Below are 19,073 nucleotides of genomic sequence, written 5' to 3'. Positions count from 1 at the left end.
AATGTTTTCTCCAGCTTTGTTTATAACACATCAAACACTAGTGGACCCGTGAAAACCTTCACTGAGAACACCAGACAAAAAAACAGTCACAGAAAATGAGCCTACTTCTGACTTGGTTTATTACCTAAACATTGTAAACATGAGTTTATGGTCTCAATCTTCTTCAATACACTATGATGTTCATTTAGTAAATTATGGTCCCATTTAGAGTCAAATAGACCATAAAGCAGGGGATGCTATAGGGCGAGGCTACCTTGTAATTGACAGGTCGCTACCATGGCGTTGTCCGTTCTGAGAGTTGTCCGTGTTTTTGTCGTAGAACTTTAACCCTTTCACAGTGTGTTTTCAGTTCATGAAAGTCAATTTTTGGTCACCTAAAAATGTTATATTCAGCATTCAGTTGTACTTAGCTCCACCCTCTCGTGTCACTTCTGGGTTCTAATAACCAAGATGGCGACGGCCAAAATGCCGAACTCAAGGCTTCAAAATGGCAGTCCACAAACCTATGGGTGACTACGTCCACTTCTTATATACAGCCTATCGGCTAGGTACACCTATTTAGCTTTGAATTTCTCTCCATGCCGCAGTGACGCGCATGTGCCTGTACTATTAATAGCAATACTCGGTATGGTGGCGTATTTTTTTAGCTTTCCAAAACTACAAAAAAGAGCAAAAGTCTAAGGAATGAATTTAACAGTGTAAGAACAGTCAGTCTAAGTAATCTGGTAATGTTTGAACCTGAAACGGGTTATCCATTAATCACAAGGTTGGGGGTTTGATCCCCGGCTCCATATCTGCATGTCGAAGTGTCCTTGAGTGAGATGCTGAACCCCAAGTTCAGGGTGAGTATGCATGTGGTAAATGAGAGGCAAATTGTAAAGTGCTTTGTCCTGTAAGGTAGAAAAATACTAGCCTAAGTTCAGTCCATTTATCATTTACTAGGGCTAATTAGCTTTACACAGCACCATGGGATGGGGGAAAAAATAGGCTATTCCGCCCGGCCGCTACTCTTTCTTTCAGAGGTTGTTGCAGGCTCAATCTTAAAGTGTAGATTCTGGTATCATATGAAACTAGAAAATGTTACGTTAAACGTTTCGGGAAGAATGCTAAATAACGCTAAAAAGTTACACTAAATTTTGGCAAGGAAACACTGGCGTGGCCATTTTTCGAAGGTGTCACTTGACCTCTGACCTCCAGATATGTGAATGTAAATGGTTTCTATGGGTACCCACGAGTCTCCCCTTTACAGACATGCCCACTTTATGATAATCACATGCAGTTTGGGGCAAGTCATAGTCAAGTCAGCACACTGACACACTGACAGCTGTTGTTGCCTGTTGGGCTGCAGTTTGCCATGTTATGATTTGAGCATATTTTCAATGCTAAATGCAGTACCTGTGAGGGTTTCTGTGGTTAGCACTGCACCACCGTGCAGCCCACTATGGATAATCATGTGATTAATTTGCAATTAATCGTGATTAACTATGGACAATCATGTGATTAATTGCGATTAAATATTTTAATCGATTGACAGCCCTACATTTAATATCTATATATGGGATTGATTTTCTAAAATGTTTTCTCCAGCTTTGTTTATAACACATCAAACACTAGTGGACCCGTGAAAACCTTCACTGAGAACACCAGACAAAAAAAACAGTCACAGTGGGAAGGGGTCAAAGTTCACTGGCTGAGAGGCAGTGGATGTCTGGAGTAAGATCAAGGAGGCCATTCACATCTGACCCCTTCAGATACGACCATTTGTTATCGTTAAATGTGGTTGAACGCTTCAGAAAACCAAACAAATGAGGAACAAAGTACATAATCATATAATTAGATATTTCAAAGATCAAACCCAGAGAAAACTATACAAAAATGGAAGAAAAGAAACAGAGGGCGTATCATTGATTTATTCTCACCAAACTGCCATTTTAAAGCCCTGACTGAATGTCTGCGTCATCAGACTCCACTGAGTTGCCACATGGGTTGTTTGGAAAAAGTCTCCTGGATCCTATTGAACAACACAGTCATGGCTTTTAGCTGCATTGCTGCTCTCAGATCCCGGTGTGTGTGCTTAATGATCCACATTGATCTTTATAGAACAACGTATTGGCTTGAAAATCAGGTCGCAAAGACTAATAAAACGAGGCAGCTTCGCTTTTCAAAAAGCAATCAGATTTACAGGAATATTTTACAAGTCTGTAATTCTTGTAAAGACTTTCACCCCACCCCACCTCTATGAATCACATCCCACTCATTTCTGCTTCCAAAAATAATGCAACTATTGTTGATGGGAAAAATAAAAGTTTCCACTTGAAGGTTATTCTAATGCACTCTAGAGAAAATGACTAAAATTCAAAGTAAATGTATGACAACAGATCTAATAAAAGATCACAAACACAGCCCAAAAATAAAATTGCTGCTACCTCACTTGCTCGTGGCAATGCCGAAAGTCTTTCTACGTCTTTCAAGGAGCTGAATCTATACTCCTGCTCTTTCCTTTTAGCCTGCAGCAGAACTCTGTGCCTGGCTGCCTTTGTAGCATCTATGATGTTAATTAACTCACACCACATGGAGAGTGTTGCTTTAATTGGACAAGGTCTTGGCATGCTGCTCTGCGGACAGACAAGCCAGGAATAATTTCATAATGTATAATTCTATTATTACCACAGAAAGCCAACCAGTGAGTTCAAAGATGGATGTGAATATGCAGGAGACACATCTAGGCTTTGATCACGCTCTGACAGAAAAAAAACCTGGGAGGAAAAAAAGATGTGAAATGCTGTTTCAGCTTCCAGAGTGGAGCTGAAGTGTCATTTCCTCAGCAGGTGTTTGAGTGTTGGTGTTAGGGATGGTTACCTACGACCAAAGTGATGTAACAGACTGAGTGGAGTGATGGAGACTCCGTTTACTAGACTGAGCGATAACGCTGAGTCACTGAGGTCTGACTGTAAGAGGCAGTGTTACGATCGCTGGTGAGTCAGGTATATACTGATTGTGGTGACAGATGCCACCTCACATGGACCGCTTTCCATCCATGGCTGAGCTCAGCTGGGCCAGCAAGCTACCAAGCTTCAGTGAGTGGGAGGTTATTGGCACAAGGTGCTGCTGTAACTTTGGTGCCAAGTGCTTTATGAATCACCAAGAGACTCTTTGACATGCTCTGTTGATGTGCCATTTGATGTTGCCCAACATCTCATTTCTATCACTTTTATCTATGGCACTTCTGGCTAATGCTCAGCACACATTAAACCAAGGTTGAATCATCCATCCATCCATCCGTTAGCTATACCCACTTGTCCTTGAGGGTCACAGGAGGAGGGCTAATTGGGAGCCCATCCCAGCTGACATTGGATGAAAGGCAGGGTACACCGTGGACAGGTCATATTTTTAATTCGGCTGCACGATTAGGGCCAAAATGCTAATTATTTTGATCAATATTGAGATCATTATTATTATCATGATTATTCATGGAAAAAAATATTTTTATTGCAATTTCACAATTAAATAAACAGAGCGCTGCTTTCACTTCCATGTCGTGCTTCATTCCAGCCCTCAAAAATTTTAAATATTATCCTTTTACTTATATTACTGTCATATATGGTGGTTATTTGCATAAAACACACAATTCAAATGATAAGGAAATAAATGATTGTATTTATATCTAAATATTTGCTTTGATTATATTTAAGTTTCTCGGCAAAAACTAAATTTTACAAGATTACATTTGTATGCATCATGATAGCGTTATAATTTACCATCGCCTGATACTAATTTTTACTGAGTAGAGCTGAATGCACCATAATATGCTGTCAGCAGACGAGCCAGTCACTGTGATTACTCTTTTTCTTACTCACTCTGAACAACTTCCACACCGACGGCATGTTGTGTTTGTGTGTGTGTGTGTGTGTGTGTGTGACGTTACTGATTGTGCCGCTGTGTGCCGACGTAAAACCATCATGTGGCGGCTGCACATGTGTGTCTGATCGGCAAAAAACTTGGATAAATATGAGACTGCTGAAAACCGGCTGGTCAGCTACTGATTGACGCTGCATCTCTAGCTGTTTGTTTAGGAAGCGCTTGATTTATGCAGCGGAGTTTTCTGTGAGCGGAGCATTTTAACGTCAATATTGAAGTCGATCATGTTCATTTAATTGTGGGAAGCCCAAATCGTGATTGCGATTAATATTCGATTAATTGTGCAGCCCTACTGCCAGCAAACATGAGCAAAGGAGCAGCTTATGTTTCATCTTGATTGCACAGCTACTTTTGCACGGCAAGTCTTGATCAGCGCCGACTAAAGACAAACTAAATTTATTTAAAATATGCAGTAAAGCCAGACTGAAATGACAGCAGCAGATCAGATATTTCTTGCAGTTCTGAGAGAGGAGATTGTCAGAGTAGGCACACTACACAAGGAATATAAAATAAGTGATAATATAGGAGATTCTCACTGCCAGCTCCTTTTTATATTTTTCTCCTGGTGTCAACATATCCAGATGCTGCCTGCGCCCCAGTACCACTAATTGCTAGAGGTGGACTACTGGGAAAAGAGGGTTAGCACAAACTGGGATCCTGGCCAAACTTTTAATATCCTTTAATGTCCAACATTGGACAACCAATCAGGGCTTTAAAGCTGCTGAGCACTTTATAGCGATGGAGCAGGAGCTTATTGCCGTTTAAAGGTGCAATGAATAATGTCTAACTACATGCTCCAAAGAAATAAGGGGCAGCATTTCACCTCTACTGAGTCCAGGGTCTGAAATTACGTTTTTTTCCTGACCTCACTGTGGCAGTTCACTTCACTTTAATACTGGACACTCATTGAACACACAACATTATTCAATTCGATCCCCGGCTCCTCCAGTCCAGATGTCGAAGTGTCCTTGCACAAGACACTTGACCCCAAATTACTCCCGAAGGCTGAGCCATCGATGTGTGAATGAGTGTTTAGATTAGATCCTGATGAGCAGGTTGGCACCTCGTATGGCAGCCTTTGGTATCAGTGTATGAATACGTGTGTGAATGGGTAAATGCTGACATATAGTGTAAAGTGCTTTAGTGGTCGGAAGACTAGAAAGGCGCTATATAACATCAAGTCCATTTAGCATCATGTTAGGGAGACTGGACACTACAGTGACTCACTATCGCCTCTCGAGGAACAAGTGGTATTACAAGATAGGATGAGCCGGGGCTAGCTGCTTAGCATGCTCATTTCACTGCTGTCAATTCCCTGCCCATAAAGAAAGAATGCATTCTTCCGATCAAGTGACGATAAACCATAATGTCTGGCTTGGCAGACCTGTTTTTTTTCTCTCACCTGGATTACACATCACTTTGTGAAGAATGACTACAGTTAAGTTTTCTTTTATTTGTTTAAACTGATCTGAATGCATGAATAGGAGATTTCAATAAAGGGTATCCATGGAGAGAAAGTAATAACAGTTTCCCAGGCCGCCCACACTGAACCCCCAGCAGATCTGCAGCAGTATATACCAGCCCGCTCACGTAGCGATATGGTAAACAATATTCCCACATGCTTAACGCCAAGCTGCATTCCTCTAAAGAAATAGATCTCTGCATGTGGAGAAATGATTTGATACTTGCTGTGAGAATTGCTCCACTGCACTGGTGACCGTTTGTGCCGGAGTTGCTGTGCGACTGGGTTGTTTTTAGATACTGCTTCGCCAGTTGTGGGACTTGACCCCCATCTCTGTTTGTTTACATTTGGCCAACAGATGTTCAACTAAGAAGACCCAGTTTTCTGAGCCACTACCCTGCATCTTCTCTGGGGAGAAAGATCTGTACCCCCGCAAATAAACCATAGGCCATCTGATGACGCACTGTGTGGGCAACATCAGCTGTGGTGTACATACAGTATCAGCCGTGGATTCTTAACACATTTAACAAAACGTGTAAGCATTATCTAGATTGTGAGAAGTGCTTCGCTGTGTGAAACTGCAAACAGGCTATTCTTGCCCCAGAAACTGAATGTGACTGAATTTAGCTCCCGGCATCTGTCACTTTTTTTTTACTGATGTGAGTGATTATCTGAGGATATGCGTAGCTCTTTGGAAAAGCCGTCCTGTTTATTAACAACTTTTTATAGAAAAAAGATGCCCGCACCACTATCCTGAAGCATTCCCCATCAGTCACCGTCAGCATGAATTACCATGAACTTAGCATGTTCTCGTTTCCTAGGCCCACTTAGTCAATGAGCATTTCACTGCAGTTTCAAACACCTTTTTATAGAAATCCTCTTGGTTTAAAGCTGTAGAGCTGCCAGCACAGGTCAACCTCATACGTCTAGGATTGATGAGTCCTATCATATTGAACTGACTTCATGTCTAATGAGGAGGCTCCACGGGTATGTCCAGTGTTAGTTAACCATGTTTCCACCAGCAAAGCAGCCCCAGGATCCCTCCGCAGCATCCCAGCTCTCTTATCTATGGCTCGCACAGTCCACATTGCTTCTCAAAGCCATTTGTCAAACCTCTGCCCACATTAAATTATCATGACCCGAGAGAGATATCTACCTCTAGGAAGAGACTCTGAGCCCCGGCCAGACAGATAGGTTGCACAGTGTCGGAGACGGAGAACTGCATGAAAAATTGACTGCACAAAAATGTAGGTTTGTTCAGCCTGTGCTCTATGATTGTGTGGCTTTATTATGAAAGTCTGCCAGAAGGAGAAAAAGTTCCCTGCAGCTGTTACATGTCACAGTTCACCCCTAGCATCGTAAATCATCTTGTATGTTTTAACAACAGTCACACACGCAAGCCCGACACACCTTGAGACTCCTGCGATTGCTCTCAAAGGTAATAAAAAGATAAACTGAAAGGACAGCAGATGGTGTTTTGCCACAGAAGCTCCATGAAAGGTCTTTAATGTGACTCAGAGTCGAATCATTCAGGTTAAATAAGAGTTAGGGGCCTCTGGCGTGCAGCGCAGCTTTCACATTATTCTGTTCTTTTCTATTAATTAATTATGACAGCTCCCTAATGAGCTGGTCAGAATTAAAACCCAAATTTCTCTTGTAAAAAGAGGTTGATGTTGAGACAGAGGGCAGCTATTTTGAGATTAAAGACATACAGATCAGATACTTTACAGAAAATTATCCATTAGTGGGCTGAATTCTTAAAATATTGATAAAGTCTGTATTCCTAATACCATATATTGAAATGACTGAATTCTTTACCAGTGAGTTGCTATGATTCTGACAGAAACAGAGCTGTCAATATCATTGCTAGGCAGTAATCATATGTGTGTGTATCTTTGTGTGTGCACTGCACTCTTAATAAGGAATTCAAGTAAACAGGGAGCCTGATGTTTGAGCTTCCTCCCTGTTGGCTTGGGAAAAGTATGCTAGAAATGCTCTAATTTGTCCTCCTAGAAACACTGTTTCCCTGCCATGTTGCTCTCTCTACGTAACAAAACACAGAGTACAAAGAAAAACAGACAGACAAGAAAATGAGACACAGAGGGAACCTGTGTTTAAAAAGAAATGCCGTAGCAAAACATTTTCTTAAAGGGACATTTGAATTTCCTTCTAAGCATCTGTTACACGTTTCAGAACAACAGCAAGAGTCTGCACTGAAATATGCTTATCAGAGTAGAACAAATCATATTTTGTAAACAAAAATGTAACAAATCCTACTGTGAGGGTATCCTTTTTGGAGGTTTTTAGTTTTTCAAAATTTCTGACTTGGTGCTCTAAAAGAACTTGAATCAATATTGACACATTTCTTTGTGTATTTTTTACTGGAAACTGCTAATTTCACCTATGATACATATTGAATACTATACATCTGATGGGTTTTGTGTTGAAGGCAGTTGTCTCATTTCCAAAGTATTTAATCAGCTATCACAATACATCAGACCGGCAATACGTCATCCAAAGTAGGCTTGCATGACCACGCCCCCTTTTGGGGGAAAACAATCCCGTCTCCCTCGTAGACTTTTAACAGCGTAAAGAGAAGAAGTTGAAGCATGTCTCCAAACTTCTACTTTAAACAAACCGGTAATAGTAATAACGCCATGGCGAAGAGTGGCTGTGTAGTAGGTTGCACCAACAATAAATCCAAAAACGCTGGTCTCCGATTTGTTCCCCTGCCGTGTCCTAACAAAGATTTAATTGAGGGGCTTTATGGCTCCACGCTACAACCTTGAGAAGGTAATTCTAGTTTCAATTAAAGTCTTGTGGTGGAGTTTGTCTTAACTGTATCTGGATTGAGGGTCTAAGTTTGAAGTGTGTACCATGTCCTATGCCGTCTGATAAAATGTGTAGTTTTGGGCTCTCTAAATAAAATGAACTTGACCATAATAACTTTAAAATATAGCTACATCATCAGATTGTCTAATGAACTGCTCTACAATCCAACAGCCTTTTCCAGCTACCTGTCTGTTATGTATAAATTATTATTTGCACATTGCCAACGCTCCCATGGAGATATTTCCATGAAGACACCAGCTGTGGTTACCCAGGTGATTTGTGACGTAAATCTTAGTTCACGGTTTTGCTGATTCTTGCAGCTTTACAGTAGACACGTGTGCCAAAGTGCAGGTTGGTGGTCGTCATGTGACAGACAGTGACTCACCATGCGGTGGATGTGTTGTAGGGCAGGAGTGTGGGGCTGTGGCTCTCCCCTCTGAGGCTGTGTCTGGGCTGGTAGTGGCTGGGGACCATGGGCTGGGCTTGAGCCTGGGCTTCGCTCTCCTCTGGCATGGACCTGTGCCACTGACTCCGAGCCTTCTTCAGCCAGCGTCCTCCCAGACCCCATTTCTCCAGGTAGACCCGGCACAGCTCGTAGTTTATGGCTGAGTAGTAGAGAAAGTCCAGCGCCAGCAGCACCATGACGAAGAAGCCGTAGATCCACACGCCGACCAGGGCTGTATAATTACTGCGGGAGAGACAGACTGGGAGTATTAGCACAGTGTAATCTGGGAAAGATGATGATAAATACTCTCACATGCTCAGAGCTGCCATCCGGACACCCTTCAGCTGGGTCCTTTAATCCCAATAGCTACCAGAGAGCTGCCAGGTGGGAATGTTTGCTGTTCATGTGGCAAGACCAGGACATTCATCAAATCCTCCCTTGGTAAAAATCAGTTAAATAAACAAATAAATAAATAATTAAGAAACCCTCCATCTGTTCCATTTGCTGCTTTTTAAAATACTTCTTCTTAACTTGGACAAGGAATTTCATTAGCACAACACACATTTTAATCCATCCATCATATTGGCTCCTCTGTTGTGGTGCCTCCGAAAATCTGTACTCTTACTTTTCACCTCTCATAAATTTCCGTCATGTATTACATGATCCAGCTGGATTTATGTGGCACATTTGAACTTTTGTTTAGCCCATCCACATCCATAAATTACAGCAAGGTAAATGCGTCGAAATAGCTCCCTGAGAAATTTGAAAAGCAGCATTTTGCCAAAACAGGGATACTAAATATCTTTTGGTGTGATGTCTTTGCTTCTATGGCGCCGAGGACATTTAGTTGGGGAATATCACACAAATTGATAGTGATATTAATAGTCTTATTAGGATGCTTCTATTGTACAGAATGAAAAAGTATTACTCTGATGGAGATTTATTTGGAGGGAAACCTATCTTCTATGTCATTTCGGCACACTTTGCAATTTGTATGACTGCATTGATTCAAGCGTTCACAAAAGAAAGTGATGTCAAAGTGCTGCTAGTTCAGTTAATCAAGTGAATCCACTTCTGTCTGAAAACGCTGTGGCCTTGGGGTATTTATCTGAATAAATGGCTTTAAAAAAGAACATCTGGTAGGTGAATGCCACTACTGCACTTAAATCTAAACGTATCCTTAACCGCATTTGCCTTTCTTCACCTCTGGGTCTGAGACATTTACCAATAATTTAGCTAGTATGTCTAACTCAGGTAATTTGAGGGGGCAACAGGCTACATTTGAGTCAACCTGGAGGTAAGCAAACAAGAATATGTGCACAGTCCTCGGAGGGATCGATCGTGACCACACAACTAAAACAAATGTTATCCAATAGCTTACACAGCTTCCTCAGAGAAGGAAAACAGATGCAATTGATTATCTGTCACAGGTTTCTAGCTGTTCCTGTTGCTTTTCTAAAATTGTATTCTCCACTCTGAATCTATTCAGATTCAGCTAGTCTGTAACTACATGGAGAGCTATATGCTACAAATCACTGACTCGTGAAGCCCTCAGAGGACAGATGCCTTTAGTTTTACCTTGAACTGCAGTAAATCCTAAACTATAATACCATTTTCTCCATGCAATGTGAGTAGAGAGCAGAATTATGGCCAGTTTAACTCGCTTGGCCAGTGGTAAATATCATACCGGCAGTCCTATTGCCCAGTGAGCCAGGATGAAAGAGTGGCCCAATAGGCCATCTGACACTGTAATGAAATATCATGACCTGCTGCAGGGCAGTCTGGACCACCCGAGACAGAGGCATGCTGGGAGGGCATTAGTACAGAGAACTGAGAGCTCCAACAGAACAAGAGGCTCATTTTTCTGTGTCCTTCACTCAGCTTTAATCTGTTTATCCTGCAACAAATGAGTGTGTCGTTAGGTGTATGTGTTCTCTGTGAAAATATACTGTCATATCTCGGCATGTGTAGTAGAGGTGGGATATGTATCACAATTATCTATTTTTTTTACGATTTTGAAATTTTTTAACGCCAGAATTGATATATTTGCTTCATTTGTGTCTATGTGTAGAAGGAAGTTACCGCTTTTATTGTTGTAGTCTGAGTAACGTGACGTCATATCCGTTCCGTATCCATCACTGAAAACAAACAGTAGCCAGCCAGCCGTAGCGAGCAGAAACCGGCAGATACGACGGAGCAGAAAACGGTGGAGGATCTGCGTGGATACGACCTGCGCCCTCCCATTTTAAATTCAGCGTGGTAAACACTACACATCCAGTAAAGGATGGAAACACTTTGGGTTTCACACATTCATTGCAGGAAAAGCAGAGCTAGACATCACGGCTAAAGCTGCATGCTAACTCTGTCACGGACAGGAAACGTTACCGTTTTGCATTAACGCGTGGTCAAATAGGCCAACGCTATGACTGAAGAGCACCCATATACTTACATTTATGTTAAATGCATTCAAACGACCCGACGGAGCTGACCATGGATGTACAAAGAGAACGGAGCTGACGGGAAAGCTAGAGACCACCTTGGAGAAGTTAGAGGAAGTATACACACGTGACTACGTCCGGTTTCCAAAATAAGGTGTTAACAAAGGGAACTGCATATAAAAAATACATATATGGAAATAAGATTGATGGATTACATGTCCCTTATAAATTAAATAGAAAATAGTACTTTTAGAATAGAATTTTTTTTTTTAAATAATGCCTGACAATGACCGATATATTTGACTTCAGCAAATGAAAATCAAAACATTTTACTGTATTAATTTAGATATTTTTCAAAGTAAAAGTCCCTAGAAGTGTATGATTAAACTTTTACCCATGGTCTAGTGTTAAAATAACTTAACATAAATCTCAATAAATTGTAACATCGCATCGCAATACTTAAAATACGCAATACATATCGAATCTGCACCCAAATATCACTATCGTGATGGTATCGATAGGTGTATTGTCCCAGCCCTAATGTGTAGTGTAGTGTTAGTACTATAATTCGTGCATCTGAACTTCTGTATGATAGGATACCATAGTGATACTTGATATTATAGCCAGCACTTAACACCTGCCTTTGTGAGTTATCGTGTGGAGGCGTCCCACTCACAACAACAACAACCGCTTCCAGCATCTGCTCTTCTCTATGCTGGTTCTGAATGCCTCTGTAGGTGTGGATCAATGTCAACAAACCCTCTGAGTAAGAGGCAAACGGTGTCAATAAGTGCGATATTGTCGAGGGAGCGAAGCGTTTGTGAGCGAGCAGACTATAACCAGCTGTTTTCATCTGATCTGAGGAAATGTTTGTTCCACCATAGCTGTTCCCATAAACCCCGACTCAACTTTCAGCACAACCTATTTTTTCCCCTAATTACCTCCACCAAGCCATGGAGGTTATGCTTTGGTCCCGTTTGTTTGTGTTTTGCAGGATAACTCAAAAAGTACTGAACAGATTTCAATATAATTCAGTGGGAAGTTCCATCATGGCCCAAAGAAGAAGGGGATTAGTTTTTGATGTGGATAGCTTATTTCTGCATTGCTTTACAGCTGAAGCGCCTAGTCGACTGACAGGAAAATAATTGGTAACTACTTGTATACTTGACCACTTTGATAATTGATTAATTCTTTTTCAAACAAACATTGTGAAAAAATGCCGAACATTCTCTACCCCTCAGGCCTGTGCTTGCTAGGCCCGTTTCATATTTCATCCATGGATTTAATTATTCTCCAACATCAACATTACTGACTGTCCATCATCTTGTGTTTGATCCAGATGCAGACTGAACATTTCTAAACGTTTTCAAAATAACAAATTTAGAGGAGCAGTCTTGCCAAAGTATGCACTTTGAGAGATTTCTAGGTCACGATGAAATGACAGAGGAGTGCATACAGTATGAGCTAAGGCTGTCACTTTTTCAAAAAGTCAAGTTCGAACAAATTCAAACTAAGTAATTAATCAACTTAATTTGCGTAAAATTTCACACTGTTCACTCATTGACACTAGGCCTCTCTCTCTCTCTCTCTCTCTCTCTCTCTCAAAGACCGTGGCCTACATGAAACTATCACGACATGAGATATGAATTGCCCCCTTCCTTCTCACAGTCCAACAGCTAACTAGCTAGCTAGCTAGCACATCTACTTGCATCAAAACAGGAAGGAAGTGGTAAAGTAGTAAAGTCAGATTCTTGCTTGATTTGATTGGCTGCCTGGGCCAAGTGTGACATTGCCGTGGCGCCAGAGAGGAGCATTTCTAGCGACGCGTTTCTAGCGACGCGTTTCTAGCGACGCGTTTCGGTGTGATCAGCCCCTTATGTAAACAAACACGCATGTAAACACAACGGGCAATATCAAGGTCAGGAAAACTGATCAAGGTCATGTCCATGTATCGTACAATAAGTCAATAACGTAAAAAATATTGAAGTCATGTCCATATATCGTATGATAAGTCGATGACAAAAACGTATGGAGGTCATGTCCATATATTATACGATAAGTTGATAACGTAAAAATGGTTGAGATCATGCCCATCATGCCCATATGTCTTACGATAAGTCAATAACGTAAAAACAAATATATATATATAGATGTTTTTTACACTGTTGCTGAAGAACAGTGTTGATGACATTTTAACATCTCTATTTTATTATATTTCCCTCAAATTCAATACTTTTTCAAAATAAAACAAATGTCAAAATAAACCAGAAAACTAAATAGGACTAATAACACAGAACTGGTGCTGGTGCAGATGCAGGTGTGTAAAGAGGTCAAATAGGGTCAAAGAGAAGTGTGGTTTTTATTTTTATTTTTTACTTACTTGTGTGCATAACCGTCTGAGGTGGTGGTGAGGTTGATCTGCATGACCATCTGGAACTCGGTTTCGTTGCAGCAGTATTTGAAGGCGGTGTTGTTGTGGTGGCAGCAGAACATGTAGGTCTTGTTGTCTGAGAGGCGAGGGCAGTGAAAGCCGAAGTGGTAACCCCCCTTGTGGTCCGAGTAGGGTTCACACACTCGGTAATGAGCTGAGAGGGCTGCAGTTTTGTGGAAGACAAAGATTCGGATGTAAAATTGACTCAGAAATGTCAGACAGCAGGTATTTTAGTACAGCGGGAGACAAAAACACAAGCGAAATGTGACCTTTGAGGCAGAGTTTGTGTTTGTCTTCTTACTCTGAAAAATGACAGCCCCCTTTTTAAAAGTATTGACGGCAAACGGCTCTCAAGGAAACACGCTTCCAACTGAAGGAGCCAAACTACAAAACAAAGTGCTGAATGCCTTTTTGTTTTCTTTGGAAGCCTCAGAAAATACTGGAGATGCATGTCATAATAATGGTGTAGGATGAGGAACAGAAAACAAACACAGTGTACCATTAAAAGCAATCTGAAGACATCACAAAAAAAAACACTGAGAACATCTAATCTATCAGCTCATTGAGCAAATATACAAGTGTCAGTGCTTCTGGATGAAAACACCAAATATGCTCCTCAGACCGGTTACAGAATTTATGTCAGAATAGTATTTTTTTTCCTCCACATTACATGAACAAATGAATGAAACACCAGTCTCTTTACCTGTTCATCAAAGACCCTAAAAGATACTCCTACTTCTTTTTGGCTGCTGGAGTGATACGAGACGACAGAGTCTGAGTTTATTACGGAGTAACGCGGTACAAATAGTACTCATTTGCATTCATCTGTAGCTGTGCACTCAAGTCCCTGAAGCTTTAGAAGAAGATAAATCTGTGCATCCTAGCTGCCACAAAGGGAAATAAAAACAATATTGTTTTTGTTATAGAATCTGGCAAGCAATAAACTTTCTCTTGAAAATGAAATCAGAGGAATCCACTTCAGTGGCAGCTGAGACTCCATTTGATAATAATGAATTGCCAATCTGTCAGAGAAATGAACCGGTTATGATTAGTGTCAGTTTACGGGGCTGATGATAGTTAATGCACATCACGATGGACACAAGCTCAGTGCCTTCACTGCTATTCAGTATCAGTCTTTTAGCATCCTTTTCACTTTCTATTTCTAGTAATAAGACCAAGAATGAAGGCTCCAGTTTGCCTGGAGAGAGACCCTGTAAACGGCATAGTAATGATATAGAAACTGTTCAAAATATGTGTTATTATTTCATTTTATTTACTCTTTATTTAACCAGGAAAGCCTCAATAAAATTATGATTAATTCTCTCAAGTGTTCTGTCCAAGATGGGCAACAATAACAGTGAGTTACAGAGAAACAACATAAGACAGATAACACAAAACAAGCCTCAATTCAGAATCAAGGCCATTACACACCAGGGGTGTGACAAATAAACGACACGAAAATACAAAATATAGAATATTTATCATTAAAACTATTAATACCGGCAGCGATGCAAATTTGCGACAGTTGCAACAATTTTTCAACAAAGAATTTGAATAGATTTGCGCAGGCAGAGGACCAACTACCTGGATCCTATTGACCCAGAGCAGCGTCTGGCAGTCTGAGGTAAATTGTTATATACCCTAAACTACTGTAAGCTATTTCTTTGAGTTTCCTTTTAGCGAAATGCTCTGTGTGAATTTGCCTCTGGTAAACAGTACGCAGTGTTTAAATCTAGGGCTTTTATTATGAAAGGTAAGAATGGGAGGAGTGGATCTGGTCTGCGATGCCTTTGTCAAGGTTGAAATGAATAATAAAGTTTTACCGTCTTGGTTCGGACTACAGAGCCTCCATGTTGTTGTACACTACAGTATATGTATTGAATATATCCGTACCACACAACGTGATTGGTTGAATGCCCTTTATTTACGGTGTGAAAGCTCAGAAAAATCTACTAAAATGATGCCGCTTTTTCGCTGCGTAATATTCGCTTTCTGTGTGAACATGACAAAAACAACAGTTCGAAAAAATATATCAACGTGCGCCCCCGGTGTGTAAAGGCCTTTAGACAGAAATGTGATTATTTAGGTTGTTTCATCCTATAATAAACTTAAATAACACCTTTTTAAAACAACCCAACAGTCGTCATAACCCATAAATATTAATAAGATCTAAAACAAGAACTTAATGAGGCTTACACATTAAGATCCTAAAATACTTCTAAATATTGGCAGCCAGAATTATGACCAATATGTGCACTGAAGGAGACATTTTACAGTTGTAAAATCAACTTGTCTGCTCTCTATGATGGACTATGTAATTGTGACACTGTTTCTAAATTACCATAAATAAATCTTTGGCATTTCTTTACGACAAGAAATGTGATTTGATTTCTCGTGTGCCAAAAGCTAAAATCTGACAATGATATCAGCCATGTATCATCTATGTGGCTCTATTTATGTTGCTGATTCTACAATAAATTAACCTCTTTGATTTCTCTTTGCTTGATCATTCTCCGTCTAAGCGTAAATTCAATTATGTAATTTCATGTGAAGTGCATCCAGATTAGTTTTATTGTAAGTGATTTGTCTTTATCTTGCATGTTTCCTTTAATCAGCGAAGCCTAAAAATCTGGCAGTAAAAGTGTTGTCGCTGTGATTTAGTTCAAGGCCCACTTATGCTGCGGGGTGATAGATGTCTCTCAGTAATCTCAGGCAGGGACAGATCAGCATTTGAAAGGAGAGAGCTCTTTCAGGTTATAATGAGCTCGGTGTGGCCAACCGTCTTCCCCTCGACAACCCCAAGCAGAACAAGGGGTGAAATGAAGCGGTGCCGGATTAGAAGTGAAGGGCGGGTGGTTTATATAGTGACAGTAAACTCTTCATTTGACCTTTGCATTGGCTGTACAATGGTTCTGCTGTCAACTCATGTTATTTATATCCCATAAGTCCTTGCATGTAAAGGAGGGGTCGGCAGTTTGTAGGTCCATGAACTAGCAATAAGGAAACAGACGCCCTCAACATCGGAAGTGGACCATAAAGTCCTCTAACGATGTAAGACATAAAGGTTTGGAAAGAGGAAAGTTCAGGGGAAGTCTCTGGCTTCTCAAATGAACAACAGCTGGTTCTGGAGTTGTAAACACACCCACCTGTTTAATTTCATTAACACCTCTTGAAATTTAGGATACAGTTAACAGCTTCGCTCTTACTTTACAGTATATTTACAATCTGCGGTCTGAAAACTGCCACGGCTCTCTCTTTCTCTCTCCCACTCCCCAACAACAAGCAACATCTGAACATCAGTCGATGCTCACACATCGTGTTTATTTATTTATGAAAACACTCAGACAGTTTGTCCTCTTTCTTCTGAAACATACTACATACCATCAGCCATAGAACAACTACAATTTCGGCAATCAATCAATCATTTATCAAGCCAGACATTCGCTGGTGCTATAGCTTTTCATGTGTGAGTATTTGCAGGGTTCCACACTAACCTTTTACATTGGTGCACTGATGCGCTTAACTTTTTCATTTAGGTACACCACCACATAATTTAGGTGCAAAATGTTTCCAAAAATGTTTCACCGTGACTTTCGGCGCCACAATAATACATTTTAAATGTTTTGTCAGTTCCCATAGGCCTACACTAGGGATGTCACGATACCAGAAATTTAGTAGTCGATACCAATACCAGTGAAATTCCACGATCCTCGATACCAGTTCGATTACACTCTAAAAATACTTAAAACGAAATTAAAACAACAAATCCCATGTACTTCAACATCCGCTCCTTTTATTACCTTTTGCATCCTGGTTTTAGTTAGGACGTTCATAATTCCCTCTCTATTATCTATTTTATATTGCTGTGAAAACATCTCCTTTAAACAACTGGATTTATTCAAGTTTCTCACCAAAAACTACATTTTACAAGATTACATTTGAACGCATCATGATAACATTAGAATTTACCATCGCCCAATACTCCTTTTTACTGAGTAGAGTTTGAACGCATCATAATGTTAATAAATGGCACCTCCTAGCTAGTTAACGAGCTCTCGTTCTGCCGATTTCAACACAGATTTGTTGTTCACAATGTAGCATTATCAGGTAAACAATATGGTGAGTCGCTTGGACGTGTCGATAGTGGGTTTACTGTCAGGTATCCACATGTTTACATATTAAATTAGTAGCTATAAGAGTAGCGTAATGTAATTTTTTATTTATATATTACTAATTACTTAAAAAAGCCCTGAGATGCCACGCCCCAAGTTATTTAGCGGATCTATTATTGCCCTACATCCCTTCCCGCACTCTGAGATCCTCGGATATGTCATTCCTTGTGGTTCCAAGGTCCAGATTAATACACAACAGTGGTAGAGCCTTTGCAGTCAGGGCCCCTATAGACTATGGAATGACCTGCCTGAGGAGATCAGGGCTGCAAACTCTGTCGCGTCTTTTAAATCACTTTTTTTTAGAATTGCTTTTCTCTGATTTTATTAATGTTTTATGACATTTTAGTTGTTTTACTCTGTTTAGTTTTTGGCTTTTAGTACCTTTTGTTATCCCTGTTTTAAATGTGTTCTGTTTTTATTGTAAAGCACTTTGTAACTGTGTTTTGAAAGGTGCCATATAAATAAAGATTGTTATTATTATTATTATGTGTGCGTTGTGACTGAGTGACAAAGAGAGAGAGAAGCGTGCAGCTACAAATCAGCTGTTTGGCGATCATCGGAGAAGAGAACAAATTAGCGTTGAAGCTGTCTTGTGTTATTAAATGTACAGTGTGACACACACGTATGCACACTTTTTGCCCCTCCCCACTTGTGAAATGAATCCGGCGCCTCTGATCAGGATTAGACATTTTACCAGGGACTGGGGAGACAGACAGGTGGTGGAGCAGTACTCTGCCGATGATGTCGGTCCTGGCCGGGGACGGGTGTAACAGACACTACAGCATTTATCTTGACAAAAAACGATCAACAGTTCTCTTCATTTTGAATTACCGGTATGTTTTGAGGTGGAGGGCGCGGTTTGACACACACACACACACACACACACACACACACACACACACACACACACACACACACACACACACACACACAGACAGACCTACTAAATGTCAGGCGCACTGGTGCAGCAATGAAATGTTTTTGGTCGCACTTCTACTACTACTTAAAGCTACTTCTTAAAGTTAGAGGTTAGTTGCACATCACTTTAATGTACTACTGTACAGTTGATTCTGGTTTATAATCTACCGTGTTCATTGCAGTGGCTTTTAAGTGTCATTAAAGTCATTAAAATCATTCACACTCACTCTGCTGATTCCAACCTGCTCCGCGCTCCCGTTACTGCGGCTGTTGTGCTGATTCCTTCCTCCATCCACCCTCCTCTTGCCCTATTTTGTCATTTTAAAACTTGAGTTGGCATCTTTTCCCTCGTGCATAATGTATATTCCATATCTCAGAGAAATGTGTTGGCTGGTTTCTTCTCTTTGCATCTTTTGGGGTTATAATGTGCTCTCTTCACAGTTTTACGCTGCATGGC

At 40.6% G+C, this 19,073-nt stretch overlaps 2 protein-coding genes across 4 annotated transcripts in view; one reads left to right on the top strand and one right to left on the bottom strand.

Annotated features, from left to right (window-relative positions):
• The window catches only part of plxnb2b (plexin b2b), a 294,038-nt gene that overhangs the window by 12,829 nt on the left and 262,136 nt on the right, over positions 1-19,073 (top strand). The window lies entirely within an intron of this gene.
• The window catches only part of shisal1b (shisa like 1b), a 50,508-nt gene that overhangs the window by 6,321 nt on the left and 25,114 nt on the right, over positions 1-19,073 (bottom strand). The window contains exons 3-4 of one of the 2 annotated variants that reach the window (XM_037767572.1): positions 13,476-13,689; positions 8,598-8,900 (exon numbers count right to left, since the gene is read on the bottom strand). In XM_037767572.1, the coding sequence (XP_037623500.1) occupies positions 8,598-8,900; positions 13,476-13,689 (517 nt within the window). Of the gene's footprint in view, positions 1-8,593; positions 8,901-13,475; positions 13,690-19,073 lie in introns of those variants that run through there. The other variant, XM_037767571.1, reaches the window with a different exon arrangement.

The sequence above is a fragment of the Sebastes umbrosus genome, chromosome 4 (genome assembly GCF_015220745.1).
Source record: "Sebastes umbrosus isolate fSebUmb1 chromosome 4, fSebUmb1.pri, whole genome shotgun sequence".
Lineage (NCBI taxonomy): Eukaryota > Metazoa > Chordata > Actinopteri > Perciformes > Sebastidae > Sebastes > Sebastes umbrosus.
Note: the sequence above shows the minus strand (reverse complement) of the source record. Positions and strands in the feature narration are given on the sequence as shown.